The sequence below is a fragment of the Sceloporus undulatus genome, chromosome 1 (genome assembly GCF_019175285.1).
Source record: "Sceloporus undulatus isolate JIND9_A2432 ecotype Alabama chromosome 1, SceUnd_v1.1, whole genome shotgun sequence".
Classification (NCBI taxonomy): Eukaryota; Metazoa; Chordata; class Lepidosauria; order Squamata; family Phrynosomatidae; genus Sceloporus; species Sceloporus undulatus.
In genome coordinates, this window is record NC_056522.1 from 251,289,592 (window position 1) to 251,306,296 (window position 16,705).

At 44.1% G+C, this 16,705-nt stretch overlaps 1 protein-coding gene across 1 annotated transcript in view; it reads left to right on the forward strand.

Moving 5' to 3' along the window:
• The window catches only part of SPEG (striated muscle enriched protein kinase), a 174,049-nt gene that overhangs the window by 91,460 nt on the left and 65,884 nt on the right, over window positions 1-16,705 (forward strand). Inside the window, 2 exon segments of the mRNA XM_042458763.1 lie at window positions 5,883-5,938; window positions 5,940-6,144. Coding sequence (XP_042314697.1) covers window positions 5,883-5,938; window positions 5,940-6,144 — 261 coding nt within the window.

Here is a 16,705-nt window from a genome sequence, read left to right on the forward strand (position 1 = left end):
CAAGAACACAAGGAGGTTCACTAAATATTCATTTGAAGTCTCCCATCCAAATACTAACAAGGCTGGGCCCTGTTTAGCTTCTGAAACCAGACAAAACTGAATATGCTGAGGACTACCAAGTGAAATAATATAATGTTAATGTAGGTCTTTTCAAGAACACAAGGAGGTTCACTAAATATTCATTTGAAGTCTCCCATCCAAATACTAACAAGGCTGGGCCCTGTTTAGCTTCTGAAACCAGACAAAACTGAATATGCTGAGGACTACCAAGTGAAATAATATAATGTTAATGTAGGTCTTTTCAATTTGCTCTGGAGGAATAATGCAGTTGAATATTACTTTAACTGCTATGGCTCCATCCTATAGAATCCTGGGATATGTAGTTTGTTGTGGCACTAGAACTCTCTGAGAATGCTAAATATCTCATAAAACTACAAATCCCAGAATTCCATGGGATTGAGCCATGGTAGTTAAAACAGTGTCAAATTGCATTATTTCTGCAGTGCAGATTAGCCTTTAGTGTTGTTCCCATATTACAGTCAAAGTGCTGAGAAATGAAGCCTTGCCTAGGTTCTTCTAATCAGATTCTGGAAGACAGCAGAAGGAAGATTTAAAGCAGAGGCTTTCTTCATATTAGTCTCTTAGCCATTATGCTATACTAGAAGCTTTTTTAAAAAATATTTATTTGTACAGTATATACATAGATACAATAATCTGTATCCCTTCTGGTGTTTCTAGACTACTCAGGGTGGCTATATGCTATTGAAAACAATAGCATTCAACAACAAAATTAGAAGATAAAATTTGATTAATATGCCTACAACACTGCATATTGTTGTCTGGATATAAGATAATATGTATACTAGTATTTTTTTTTTCTTTATTGAAATAATACAAACACATTACGTATATACAAGAGACAAACATACAATCAAAAGGAAAAAAACCCAACAAAACCCAACATAGATACAACAAACATTATACGCTTATTTACAATATATCAATACAACTATTGTACAACTTCCAAGACTCCTTCCATGAACCTGATCACTTATCTTCTACAAAAGGTTCCTTCCAATAACATCATGAAGAGTAAAAACAATTCTACTCAATAAAATTAACTCTGAGAGATTAACTGACAAAAACCTATTTCAATATCTTGGTCAAAAACATAAACTAGTATTGTGGTTTTACATCCCATTAACTGGCACAGTAAGGGTTGCACTGGCCTGTTATTATTTTACTGATAGTATTTCTATTCTGATGTATACCTGGACAGGTCTTCAGAGCAGTTTATCTGTCAAAAGCAAAATACCACAGCTCCTTGCCCTCAAGTTTACAGTCTTTTAAAAAATGGAATGACAGAAAAGAGCGGATGAGAGTTGAAAAGGAAAACATGAATGATCAGGCCCAGGTTCTTATTGTTAAATTCTTACCCTATTAGATAGGCTGAAGTGGTCCATCTCTCTGGACTACTATTGCTTGGGACTGCTTTTAAAAATACACACATCAATGATTTAATGTATTGCTTTATTTAGATTTGGATTTCATATATCAGGCACCAGAATGTCTTAAACTGTCCTGGTCATGAACCCACAAATAATTGTTCTTTGATTTTTAGTCCTCATAGACCTGGGAATGAGGGCCAAACAACATTTTCTTTATGTTAAATAAATAGCAGCCTTGAGTGCTATGATCAGGAGCAAAAGAGCACCAGAGGATGTGAATGCTTCTACTATTCACTATCCAGTTATTAGTCCACTTTACATATCTCTCAAGCTGTGTTTCCACATGCAGCCATTATTGTTTTCTCTGAAGGGCATACAAGTAAGCTCAGAAGGCATTTTATGTGAAACAATGTATGTAGAAGAAACAGCTATGCAGGGCACATTGTCCCCAATTCTCCTTTTCTTCCAACTGCAGCTTCCAAGGCTGCTGCCATTTACTAAAAAGTGTGAAAAAAGTTATATCACATTTAGCTTGTCCTGGTGTAAGTAATTTCATGGTATAACTAGAGTGCCTTCTGTATACTGCTGCAGCCACCTTCTTCTCCTTTAAGGGGCTGCTTTAAGGCCCACCAGCAGGCCAATGAAAGGAAGAGCATTCAGTTGTTAGATGCCATGGGTTTTTAATCCCTTTCCCCATCCATCTTGAGTTGACATAGTGGTAACTGGAGGCAAAGAACCATAAGCATCTACTTATGCGCCTTGGTGGTACAATAGTAAAATGCCAGTACTGCAGCCATGAGGTTGTGGGTTTGATCCCAGAGCTCCAAGGTTGACTCAGCCTTCCATCCTTTTGTAGGTTGGTAAAATGAGTAACCTGCTTGTTGGGGGCAATTGGCTTACAGACTGTAAACCACTTAGAGAGTGCTGAGTTCACTGAGAAATGGTATAGAAATATAAATGCTATTACTAATGCTAAGCATCTGTGCAGAGTGGAACAATGAGATAGATATCCATTAAGGGCCTCCCTGGGGCCAGTAAAAATTTACTACTCTCTCCTTCCGATAAAAAATAATATCTTACTCTTCTCATGGAAGGAATTGCAGTAGCAGCTGTGGGACAATCTGGTGAATTCCATGAGAGCAGCAAAAATCATTCCATGAGAACCAAAATAATTTATTCAGTATCTTTAATTCTATTGATGAACCAGGATGTAAAGCTATAAGATGTTGTGTTGAGACCCACTCAAAGGCACTTAACAAAAATAACAACAGCAACAATCAACATTTAAAACTTGGCATCCAAAATACTTCCCCTGCCCTAGCTGCAGTCCCTATATTTTACCCCACAGGCTTCAGTCTGTTCTCCTTTTCTTCTCTCTCTGCCTATTAAGTGATGCCCAAGACAATGACATGTATCCTCTTTTCAATTCATTCTTAGCAGGAACCAGGTAGTGCTTCGTAGTACGTTGTTATACCTCATACCAAGTTTCATCAGTCTACCAAGGAAGGGAACAACCAGCTTCTCTCCTACATGGGCATTTCTTTTCTGTTCCAGAGAGGCCAAGACTGTGAGGAATGTGTTGCTGCCAGATGCAGCAACATGATGTGGATTGGCCGTAGTCATCTGAGCCTGCTGTATCTGCTGTAGGCCTGAATGGGTGTATTGTACAGTGGACCTGGAGTGGGATGGAAAGACCAAATCTATTTGTTTAGTTTGTCCATTTAGTTTATTATTGATGACTGAAGGTGTATGGCTGGGATTTGGCTCTCCAAACATTTAGGGTTTTAACTTCCAAAAGCCCCAGCCACCATGACTGAGGGTTTATGGGAGTTGCAGCCAGTCTGGAGTATCAAAGCTTCCATAATCCTGATATGTGGTATTCGCTGAACACAGTTGGGCTGCTTATTTTGTTTTTTTTCCTCAACATCCAATGGATTGCTGCATGTTGATTTTGTGTCCTTTACGTTTTGACTAGTCTTTTTTTGCTTTCTGCTTGTGCTGAGTGGAAACCCCCTTTGGTTGGCTCATTGTTTCATGTCTTGGGGAAAGAGTGCCAGGCTGCTCTGCAGGATGGGAAAATACTTGCAGGATCCATTCCTAGGATTTATGCATCTGCAGAATTTCCTAGGTGGCATGTTTTCCTAGACTAGAAGAAGAGTCTGATGCTTCTTGTGGTGGGTTCTGTCTGGTTTCAGTGTGGAAGTGGGTGATACGACCAAAGGAACACTGTCAGCCAAGTGTTTATGTGCAAATGTGGTGGTCTAATACTTTTGCTTTGCCAGGCACTGTCTTTATAGCTATGCTGTGCACACTTTTGCTTAGACCTAGCATGTGTGAATGTGTCTGTGCTTTGCCTCTGTATCCATCATGCTACACTAACCCTTCGCTTGCTGACTGTGTTTTTGTCTGTACAGGGAGAGTGAGCTAAGGTACTGCTGACCCTTGGGTCACTCTAGCCAGACAACTTGGGCAGTTGCCTCTGCTCCCAGCGTGACTGAACAAACCAGGCTGGCAAGGCTTGGTTCCTGCCCCCACCCACTGGATGGCCAGCGCTGAGACTCACCTGGACCCACAGGGCCTGGTTGCAGCTGGGGGAGTGGGGCATCATGGGTGGGAGAGTAGTTTTGGGCACCCCCTAGCTGTGCAAGCTGAACTAATCTGTGGCATCTCCATAGTGCTTGGGCAGGAAGCCTCTATCCAAATTGGTCTCCCTGTGATCTACTCTAGGGTATATAATTCCAGTGGTGGGCACCATGCCTGCATACCAGGCATTACACCTCTAAGTGCTGATGGTGTGTAATCCCCATGCCAACATCCATTTCTGTCTGGCCTAAAGTGTGGCCAACGTCTGGTGCTCTTTGTTTCCTCCGTGTGTCCATGTCTCCTTGCCCCTGTTTGCACAGCCCTGTTTCCAGGGGCCTGGGGTAGAGCACTAACTTGTCTTCTCCCTGTCTGTGCTCCCCATGAAACCCATGCACTAAAATGAGGCAGATTTTAAAAGACCAGGTCAAGGTTAGGTTTTGCTGTTGTCCTCCTATCCCTGAAGGTCACTGTGGACAGAAGGCATAGCTCAGCATTGCAAGAGGCAGCATCCTTACCCACACAAAATCTCTGGACAGTACAAACTGACTAGGAAAAGGACCTTTGCCCAGAGCAGTTTGGGATGGGGTGGCTCAGGGAAACAATGAGAGCCCATTAGACTTAGGTCATCTGGGTTATGGAGCATCTTGAATGAAGGAGGCCATGGATACAGTCTCTTACCACCATTGTGCCCTCTCTCTGGGAGGGTCTCACAGGGGCTGGGATATGGTGAAGCCCTTTTTTGTAGAAGAAATAAAGTCTGTTTGTTTGGTAAAAGTGCTGTGTGGTTTGTTCCTAGCACAGATCCCTGTCTCCCTCTTCCCCATGTCCCCTTCTAACCCCCATATCCTGCTCTTGTGTTCTTCATATTCTATCATTCTTTCATCCAGGTTTAATTTGCTTCTGAATATGGCTGCCTTTCTTTTTCCATTATTCATTTCCTGTTGCAATGGTTAATAGGTTGCCAGCTTTCAGGGCAAAAACCATTCCAGCTGGGGCATATTCCAGTAGGGGTCCAGCTTCTTGTCTTGGAGGAATGGGAAAGCTACTCTCATCTTTATTATTAAAGTATTAAAATAGGGTATGTGCAGAAGTATTTGCTGTGATTTGCCCTAATTTTCTAGTTTTGAAGTGTGTGTAATTTACACATAGGTGGTTCCCCAGTGAGCAGAGGAAAGATGTCACTAGAATACTAAAGTAGCATACTACTGCTGTGAGGCCAGTTTAGTTCTTATAGCTTTACACCCTGACCCTGATTTCATCCCTAGAATTAAAGTTAGTGAATCAGCTTCCCCCATTTAAATCACTCAGAGTGGTTTTGAATATTTAAGTTGTGGGAGGGAAAGGAAGTGTAAGATTATATATGCCTCCTGTTCCTTTGCATCATGGCCATCTAAGATCATTTGTAGAAGAGATGACATCAATTTCCCATATATTTTACACCACTCTTGCTGAAAGCCACACCTCAGACCTGTCCTGGGAAAGTGGGAAGCTACTAGATTTCTATGTAAATTATGCTGATTCCAAGGCAATACAGACAGGGACTGTAGCTGGAAGGGTGTTGAGAGTGAAGACAGTCAGTGTGTCAAACCCAACTTTGCTTTACCTTCCATCTGCATGTCACTTAACAGGAGGGTTGAGGAGGGAAACACAGTCTATTCTTGCTAATAGTTCTAGTCAACAAGATAGTGAACAGCTTAGAAACTTTGCTTAATCACGAATACCCACTACATGCTTTCCTCACCTTATGCCCTGCATCTTTTCCTATTTTTGTTCCATTGCTCAGAGACACATCTCTTTCTCTCTTTTTCTGTTTCTTCCTCCCTTCCTCACCCCTCCCCTCCTTCTCCCCAGTGCACCCTGAGACCCAGTCCCTGGCAGTACTGGCCCCGCTGCAGGACGTGGTGGTGGGGGGCTGGGGATGCGGCTATCTTCGAGTGCCTGGTGACTGGCCCACCTGATGTGGATGTGGACTGGCTGTGGCGGGGGCGCCTGCTTCAGCCTGCCCTGCTCCAGTGCAAGATGCATTTCGATGGACGCAAGTGCAAGCTTCTGCTTACCTCTGTGCATGAGGATGACAGTGGCATCTACACATGCAAGCTAAGCACAGCCAAAGGTAAGGAAGGGTATGCAGCGCTGACCAAGATTGTGGCAGTTGAGGAGAAAAAGACAACACAGGCTAAGGTTGCTTGTAGCTAGGTTTGCTAATGTTTCAGCCCATCACTGTAGCTCTGTCTTGAATAGGAGTCTGTCATCTTGGTCAGTTGGGAAACCTACTTGCAACAGGGTGACCCTGATATAAATCTCTGTGATGCTGATGTTGTAAATACAGCTCTAATTGCTTGGACAGTGAGAATAGGCACACCTCTTAAAAAGTGCTACACCTACCTGTATTAACAGCAAGATCTCTAACAAGATATAAAGCAGTAAGCATGCCATAGAACCTGGGATGTCTCACTGTAGAAATTTGGGAGTTTTTACTTCAAAATATACAGTTCACGCCTATCTAGAAAACAGGTACAGTATTTATACAATTACTATCTCAGGTGTATTTCCTAGGCACAGAGGCACCAGATCCCATCAGATCTTGGAAGTTAAGCAGAGTCAGTCCTGGTTAGTATTTGGCTGGGAAACGGCAAATGAAAATCAGGTGCTGTAGGCTATATTTTAGAGGAAGGAAATAGCTAAACTACACTTGAGTACAAACTATGAAATTCAGGAGTGCAAACTATGAAATCCATAAGCCAACAGGTTACATGAAGGTACATACATACACATATACACACTCGTCATTATGTAGTCCTATGAATTCTGCTTGGCAATGAGTTTCTTGGAGTTCAATGCATGAGGCCTTTTCTTGTGTTCAGATAGATTTACAGCCTCAGTTCACTGCAGCGTTCATAGAATCATAGAGTTGCAAGAGATCACAAGGGCCATCCAGTCCAACAAGTGTGGATGCCATTATAAAGGGTGAGGGGAGTCAAGCTGAATGGTAGGTTGTCCTCAAAAAGCTGCCTCCAACCTTGTTTTCCTCTATGTGTTTGGGGTGTTCAAAATTTTGTTCAGGGTCTAGTTGGATCCTATTAGTAGAAGTGTTAGAGCCACAAATTGGGAACAGTAAGGTTTTAACCCAAGCCTGTGTTTTGTAGTGGACTAAGTCTCTGGAGATTAGGGTTTGAATCCTCGCTTGGCCCTGGAAACCTACAGGGTCACCTTGGGCAAGTCACACACACACTCATCCTCAGAGAAAGGCTAAGACAACCCCCCTCTGAACAAATCTTGCCAAGGAAACCCAGTGATAAGTTCAACTTAGGATCATCTTCAGTCAGAAATTACTTGAAGGCACACAACAACTACCACAAAAATACTGCTAGCTCAGGCCCTCCTCTACAATGCAGAGTGGGAGTAAGCATGTTGCCATATGTTTTGATCTACAGCTCCATCATTCTTTAGTATTCGCCACGCTGGCTGGGGCATCTTGGAGTTAAAATTCAAAATACCCGGAGGACCAGACTTCCCTACCTCTGTGGTATAGAAAATGCTAAAACTACACATTTGAAAGCAAGAAGCTCTATTCAGTCCTGTGCTTAGAAACAGATTTCTAAAATGTAAATAATTATACTTCCTATCCCCCAAAGTAGTTATCGTCATTTCAATTTTATTTTATTTTTTTACATTTAAATTTAAAAATTTTCAATTTTACAATTTTTGATTGTAACAGTGAGGGCAAAGAACTGTCAAATGAACTATGTGTAAACCACTCTGGGAGCCTTTTTGGCAGAAGGATGAAGGCTTTAAGTATTCTAAATTAATAGGTAAATGTCACTTATTTCTCATTTCTTAAAATTAACTAAATAAAAGTAACGTAGGCCTGGTACAGATGGGCAGGGAACGGCATGCCCGTGCCAGTTCTAGGGTTCTGGAGCTCATACCAACTGCACACTCTGGAACCCTAGTCTTTACGGACTCCGTCATCATGGCGGCCTCCTGTCCACACGGCGGCCACCATGATGATGTTGCCACCGTGCACCGTCTGGACATCACTTCCAGGAAGTGGCATCATGGCAGCACCTTTCCCTTTTATGGCAGCGCATAGATGGCATGCAGTGCGGCTGCTGCGGCACCAATGAGGGGGAAAGACAGGCGGCACAAAGCTGTCCGTTTGTACCAGGCCTAAAACAATTTAAAAGGTTTAGTTATTTTTTTAAAAAAATGAATGTTCCACGTTAAAAATTGAACATCCATGTCAGCATACACAAATAAAATAAATTATCCATAGGACTGAGAAGAGATTGTTATAACAGTATGTCCAGACCTGCCTTTACACTCTAGCAGTGATACCTAAGAACAATGCACATTAAAAAAAAAAAGCTAGGAAAATTAGACTTGAATTGCAGCTTTTAAAATACAACACTCTTTTGCTTCAGAAATATCAGGTTTGTTTCTTTTAAAAAAAGATTCTGACAGCCATTCAACTGGATGATAACAACAATTTTATATATTTGTTTCTCACCTTTTCCCCCAATAATGGGACTGAAGGAGACGTAACACTAATTTTGAGAATAAAGATAACACTTAAAAAACAAACCCTTCAGATTCCCCCCCTACCTTAGCAATGATGAATGCAATCCTATTCATCAAAAATCCCACAAATCTCAGTGAAACATAAAATTATGACAAGTTTTTAAAAACTTAATACAGTATTTAACAGGTGCAAAATTATTCCAGATTCCATTAGAATAATCACTTATCTACACTTATTTTTTGGAGGAAATGAATTACAAATAACTTGCTATTTGTGACTAATTGCTTCCTCGGTTTAATTAAAGGAAAGTGGTAAAAGCAACATATGAATGAATTGTTGGGGGATACATTGAATAATTCTAGGCCAGATAGTGTTGATAGATTGAAATTTGGTGACAATGCCTGTATCTTTAATAATTATCTAGAAGAGAGAATTTCAGCAAATGTTTTTTATTATCTGGTTGTATGACAAGCAATATCTGCTAAAAATTCATCTTCTATACAACCATTAAATGTACGTGAGTTATCTCTAGTTTTCACTGTGGCAACCATAAAACCAGATGTCATTAGCATCTGAACTTGCCTTCCCTGCATATGTCATAATCCTCTTTTCTTCTCTCCACTCCCCACCATCCTATGCTTTAAAAGTTATTTTATGTCCTAATATATTAAACTCTTAAAAGAAGATAAATGTTTGCAAATGTTTTTTAAAAATTCCCCAAGCGTGTGGAGTTTGGCATTTTAAACTCACTTGAATAATTGCAGTCATATCTATCGGAATAAAATGGAGTTTACTTTTGCTGCCTGGATGTTAAAACAGAGAATAAACACCATATTGCTGCAGAAAGAGGTTAATATATTTTTAGAGTAAGAATAATAAAAGGAACTTCAGTAACCACGGGATAAAGATTTGGCAGCTCCCGATTGAAACGGGCGCTATGAGGCGCCCCCATCACGTGCGAGGGGCAGCGCTTTCAAACGCCCCTCGCCCCTCGCACGTGACGGGGGCGTAAAAATGGCGGCGCCCTATACACATGGGCGCCGCTATTTTGACGTGATGGATGCCTAGCGTCCGCACGTCTTGGTGCCTTCATGACGCCACAAGTGTGCCGTTGCCGCCTTGTGGCATCATAATGGTGCTGCAGAAAAAAGCCGCTTTTTGCGGCTTCTTTTTGTTGCACGGGGGAGCCATACAGTTTGTCCGCTGCGGCTCCCTCATGCAACAAACGAGGGTGGTGGGAGACAACTCTTTTTGGGCGGTCTGCATCCCGCCATTGTTTCTTCTTCTGCCTCTTCTCTCAGCCTGTCTGATGAATGAAGGTAGTAACAGCAGCACAGCTCCAACCTGCCAGCCAAGTCCTGGGAAAACTCACAAAGCTTAAGCAAGGTCCCAAATCTGAAAGCTCCTTTTTGCCACTACTTCTCCCTCACCACTGTGTGCTCTAACTCCTTGCTCCAGTCAGTCAGTCTGTTCCAAAATGGCTTGTTTTTAAAAAGAGAGGGCAGGAAGCCAGCCAGGCAGGTTGAGTTACCATTCCTTCCCCTTGAGAAGTTCATGCATTAACTTTCATCACACCCTGAAAAGGCATGGATGTAGTATGTGCAGCATGCTGCAGGCATGTGAGGATCTCCAAAGATTGGCATTGAAAGGGGCTTTACATCTTTTAGCTGCCCAATAGGAGACACTAAGTCAGTGGTCCCCAAACCTTTTTGGGCTCCACCCCTTTCCTCTTTGATAACAACCAAAGTACCCCCTCATATCTCTTGATATTAGGTCTATTGTTCTACTGCAAATTCAAAACAACCAATCTTGGTGGCTAGTCCCTTTGCCACCCAGTCACTCTGGAAGCAGCAGCTGAGCAGCTGGCTGTGCCTATGCTGGGCTTGTGACAAAGGCCAATGTAGTCAAGAGGCCTCTCAATTACTGCTCAGGCAGTTTCTCAGTTGCTGCTCCCAAGGTGACCAAATATAAAGGGCGATGTTTCTCCCCATCAATGAAGGATTCTCAATCTTTTGTTGGGCTGGAGAGGGGTGCAGCTGGTGCATATGTAGCTGGTTTACAGGGGCTACATGCTCTGGAGACTGCCAAGGATGGGAAAAAGGGGAGATAAAACTACAGGAGCCACTCCAAGGCAAAAGACTCTATCCAAGAATTGACCCCAGATACTCCTCCGCCTCCTTCCCCAGATACATGCATACCCCCACAAAGTTTCAAGTGTTCTAACAACATTGTTTCTTCTGCTGAATCTTCTCTCAGACTGTCTGATGAAAGAAGGCAGCAACAGCAGCACAGCTCCAGCCTGCCAGCCAAGTACTGGCAAAGCTCACAAAGCTTAAGCAGGGTCCCAAATCTGAAAGCTCTTTTTTTCCACTACCTCTCCCTCACCACTATATGCTCTAACTCCTTGCTCAAGTCAGTCAGTCTGTCCCAAAATAGAGCCACTCATAGCCACAGAAGCAACGCCCTGCACCCAAGCCTTGTGAGAATTTCCCAACCACCACTACTAGTAAAGAAGTAAAAGACATTGCTAAGGGAGTGAGCTCACATGAGGAGGTGAAGAGTGGGAGACACCACCACAGAAGTGATCAGTAAGGCAGTGCAATGATTTTAAGGGGCCCTGAAAAGATGTTTCATTCAGCCCTCACCCTCATAACGGCACTTAAGGCTGCTGGTTCCCCTTGTCTTTCTTGCACAGCACTACTTTGATTTAACCCCCCCCCCCCCCCCCCCCCCCCTCCTTCCTTTCCCCTGCCCCCCTCCTTTCCCTCCCCTCCCCCCCTTAGATCTTTCCACTGCATGCCACCCACTTTGGAAAACACTGCACTAGGGGGCTGTACAGATGGGCAGCATGCAGCTGCCCCTTTACTGGCTGGATTGAGGCTGCAGCAACCTCACACCGTGGCCCCGATCCGGCTTCTGGAGAGCGCAAAAAGGAGCTGCAAAAAGCAGCTCCATTTTGCACTCTCCAAGGGGCACCATAGCCAATGGCGCACATGGCTTTACGACCCGCTTCCGTGCTGCATTGTGTAGATGCAGCACTGGAGTCATGCCGTGATAGTGCACACCATGTAAAGTGGTGCATGCCAAAATGATACCCTAGGGACAGAGTTAGGACATCCAGCATGCTGATGCTGTGCACAAAGTGCCAGTCTGTATAGAGCCTAGGTGCACCTTTCTAGCTCTGTGGCTGGAATCATAGAATTGGAAAAGGCCACAAAGGCCATTCAGTCCAACCTCCTGCCATGCAGGAATACACAATAAAAACACTCCCAACAGATGGCTGTCCAACCTCTGTTTCAAAACCTCCAAAGAAGGAGACTCCACCACACTCCAAGGCAGCATGTTCCACTGTTGAACAGCTCTTTCCATTGGGAAGTTTTTTTTCCAAATGTTGAGCTGGAATCTCTTTTCCTGTAGTTTGAATCCATTGCTGCATGTCCTAGTATCTAGAACAGCAGAAAACAAGCTTGTTCCATCTTCAGTATGACATTCCTTCAAATATTTAAACATGGCTATCATGTCACCTCTTAATCTTCTCTTCTTTGGGTACCCAGCTCCCTAAGTAACTTCTCTTCTTCGGGTACCCAGCTCCCTAAGTCACTCACACCAGGGTATGGTTTCCGGACCTTGCTGCACTTGGCCAGGCCCAACACATAGTTTCAAAAAGCACAAGAATGCCCATTGGGTTTGGAAGTCTGGACATATACAGTTGCCCCTTTGAACTTGTGGGGGATCCGTTCTGGACCCCCCCCCCCTCACGAGTTCAAAATCTTGTGCATATTCAAGCCCATAAGCTTGAATAGGGCATGTGCATGGGGGGCGTGTGCATGCAGTGTATGTGCCCCATTGAGATTAATAGCAGTCACACACACACACCCCCCGGGCAGATTTCCAAGTACACAGATTTTAAGTCCATGTACTTGGAGAGTCAACTGTACAAGGTGTGAATTAATGTCTGTGTGGCTGATCTGTTTTGTGCAAAAAGAAACATCTCAACATGTGGGAAAGAAACATAAAAGATAGATGAATATTGTTTAGGATGAGTGGTTATAACATTAAGCATCTTCTAGGGAAAGCTTCAGTAAATCTGAAATTCTAAGCGTACATATTTTATCCCAAAGAGCCATCATAAGAAGCCTAGGCATGTATTGACCTCAAGAAAATGTGAAAAAAAACCCAGGTACCACTGAAGAGAAGAAGTGAGATATCTCTCTCTGGCTTTGCTTCGCGAACGAAGATTCAGGAAGGACGCATCCCGCGCTTTGCACTAGCACGTTGGTGACTAAAAAGGCCAATTCGGGATAAACAGGTCCGGTTGCAGAAAGCACAATAGAAAGTCTCCTTGGGTGATGTTTCCAGGTTGCAGTACTTTCTGCGTTGTCGTTTCTCTTCGAGGCTCGTTCGGCGTGAGCTTTCGAAGAAGGCTGCAGCGTCATGGATAGTACATCTCCACGCCTCCCGATGCGAGGCCAGGGAGGACCATTGTTGGTGATCTATCTGGCCAAGCCTGAGATGTTGTTTCAGGGAGTCCTTGTATCTCTTCTTTGGGGCGCCCCTCTTACGCTGACCCGTGGCGAGTTCACCGTAGAATACTATTTTGGGGAGGCGATGGTCCTTCATCCTAGAAACGTGTCCTGCCCAGCGCAGCTGCGTCCTCAATAGCATGGCCTCAATGCTGGTGATCCCTGCTTGCTCAAGGACAGCAACATTCGTCACATAGTCAGTCCTGTGTATATTTAGAATTGTGGGTAAACAGCGCTGATGAAAGCGTTCAAGGAGTCGTAGGTGCTGGCGATAGGTGACCCATGTTTCAGACCCATAGAGGAGAATAGACAGTACAATGGCTCTATACACACTGATTTTTGTGCTTCGCCTCAAGTGTTTGTTACTCCAGACTCTTTTGTGAAGCCTTCCGAATGTGCTATATGCCTTTGCCAGTCTGTGATCGATCTCTTTATCAATCTTGGCGTCTGAGGAGATGATGCTTCCCAGGTAGGTGAACTGCTGGACGGACTTAAGCACAGATGTGCCTACGGTGATGTGGGGATGGTAGTGTCCTTCCTGTGGTGCCGGCTGGTAGAGAATTTCCGTTTTCTTCAGACTGACTTCCAGCCCAAAGAGCTTTGCAGCTGTTGCAAAACAAGATGTGAGGTGCTGCAGAGCTGCTTCCGTATGGGCAACGAGGGCAGCATCGTCAGCAAAAAGCAGCTCACAGACTAGATAGTTTAGAGTCTTAGTGCGGGCCCTCAGGCGGCTTAAGTTAAACAGGCTACCATCAGTACGGTAGCGTATATAGATGCCATCGTCTTTTTCTTTGAGATCTGCCATAGCCCTTTGGAGCATCATGCTGAAGAAGATTGTAAATAAAGTCGGAGCAAGAACACAACCTTGTTTTACACCATTAGTGATTAGAAAGGGCTCCGAGAGAGCGTCACCATATCTGACTTGACCTTGCTGGCCTTCATGTAGCAGGATGATCATTTTGAGGAATTTGGGGGGGCATCCTAGTCGTTCCAGGATCTGCCACAGACCTTTTCTACTCACAGTATCGAAGGTTTTGGTGAGGTCGACAAATGTTACATAGAGTCCTTTGTTCTGCTCTCTACATTTCTCTTGCAGTTGTCTGAGGGCAAATACCATGTCTGTAGTGCTCCTATTAGCTCTGAAGCCACATTGGCTTTTGGGAAGAAGTTCTTCTGCAATGGCAGGAACTAATCTGTTCAGCAGTATCCTTGCAAGGATTTTTCCAGCAATGGAGAGCAGTGTTATAACTCGATAGTTTGAGCAATCCGATTTTGCTCCTTTTTTCTTGTACAGGGTGATGATGACTGCATCTCGGAGATCTGATGGCAGTTCGCCTTTTTCCCAGCAACTCACAAGGAGTTCGTGGAGTTTAGCATGGAGTGCATGACCTCCATGTTTCCAAGCTTCAGGTGGAATTCCATCAATCCTGGCAGCCTTGCCATTTTTCATCTGCTGTATGGCCTTAACGGTTTCTTCCAAAGTGGGAGCTATGTCCAATTCTTTCTTCATCGGTTGTTGTGTCATCTGTTGAATAAGTGAATCTTGGACTACTCGGTTGGCACTAAAGAGGCTTTGGAAGTGTTCAGCCCATCGGTCCAGAATGGAAGCTTTGAATGGAAGCAGAATGGAAGAAGTGAGATATAGTACTGACACAATGATACGGTCTGCATTGCTTTAGTATTCCAAGTCTTTCTCATCTCTGCCATGCTCCGAAACTGGCATAACACCCTAAAGTGGGTGTTTGTTTTCACCTTGGTATCAGGATTGCCAGAGCTAGGTTACAAGAAACAGTTCTTTGGTATTTTTACCAGCATTATTGCCTGACTAATGCAGAGTCTTTCATGGATATTAAGATTTAGTTCCAACGCTTAGTAGAGGAAGTAATAGAGTGAGCTCATCATCATGGAGACTTCTGAAACAAATGCTAATTGCCCTCTCTAGATTTGGATCATCCGAGTGGTTTTCTCTCAGGACACATGAAGGGACATTATGCCATACTGGAAGTGGCGGAAAAATCTATTAACATGATGGCTCATAAGTTAACCACATCCAGGGCTTCTGAATTGGCAACCCAAAATTCATTTCCACAGACCTTCAAACATTTATGTGTACAGTGGGCCCTTGGTATACGTGGGGGATCCATTCCGGACCCCCCCGCGTATACCAAAATCCACGTATGCTCAAGTCCCAATTGTTCCCAATGGCGGCACGCGTGCATGTGCGCTGCCATTGGGAACAAAAGCTCCTTGGCCTCCCCTCCTTCCTTCCCACCCATGCTTCCCTCCTCCCTCCCTCCCTCTTACTTACCTTCAAGGCCTCTGTTTGCCGCCGGCACCGCCACAGGAAAAGCCGGGTGGTGGCAGAGGCAGCGGCAGTAGAGGCCAAGCCTCGGGCTCCTCTCCGCCGCCGGAGAAGAGCCCGATGGCGGTGCTGGAGGCCTCTTGGCCCCAAACAGCACCACCACTGGACCTTTCCTGCGGCGGTGGTGAGGAGGCACAGCTGCCATTCCGGAGGCCTTCAAGGCCTTCAGCGCCAGCATCCAGCCTCCTTGAGGCCTATCGGTGCCTCTGCCTCTTGGCCTCCAACACCGGTATTCGGCCCTTCCGCGGCGGCCTTCAAGGTAAGTAAGAGGGAGGGGAGGGAGGGAGGAGGGAAGTGAGGGAGGGAAGAGGGGAGGGGAGGGGAGGAGAAGGAAGTTGTCCCTAATGGCGGCACGCATGCACGCGCGCCACCATTGGGGACAACTTCCCAATTTGCCATCCGCGTATGGTCAAATCCACGGATGGCAAATCCGCGTATAAGAAAGGCCGACTGTACATCACTCCTGAAATATGCTTCTAACCTTTGTTTAAAGATCTCTATAGATGGAAAGTTTAGCACCCTCCAAGGCAATCTATTTTGCTGTTGAACAGCTCTTATAGTAAAAAAAAAGTTTTTCTTAATGTTTGGGTAGATACTATTTTCTCATAATTTGAATGCATTGGTTCATGTTCTAGTCTCTGGAGTAGCAGAAAACAAGCCAGCTCCATCTTCTACATGACACCCATTCAGATATTTAAAGATAGCTATGATGTCACCACTCAGTCTTCTCTTCTCTAAGTTAAGCATATCCAGCTCCCCAAGTCATTCTTCATAAGATTTGGTTTCCAAATTCACCAGCCTACATTAAAGAGTCAGCAACAAATATGAAGGATCAAGAGTACTGTTTCCACTGACTGAATTTTAGGGACTGCTTGTTGACATATCCTCCCTATATGCTTCTCTGTGACCTCCTTTTCAGTGCAAAGGGTGCTGAAAAATATCCTTGATTTCCCTCTAAACTGTATTGATTCTAGCTTAATTTGAATGACATCAACTTCCTCCTGTTTCTTACAGGGAAGAATCTTTCTGTTCTTTCCTAGGCAGTTAATCAATTAGGAAGAAGAAAATAGACAGGTTCCCAGGGTATGGTGATTAGGGGCACTGTATAATAGAGTTACAGAATGCTTGTAATTCAATTCAATACTTGATTTCCTGGATGATGAGAAATCCTAGGAAGCCATAGCTTGCAATTTAATGGGGTGAAGCTGGATAGAGGAAAAAAATCATTTCCAAAGAACTGACTCTGTACTCCTGTCTGTTTCTATAT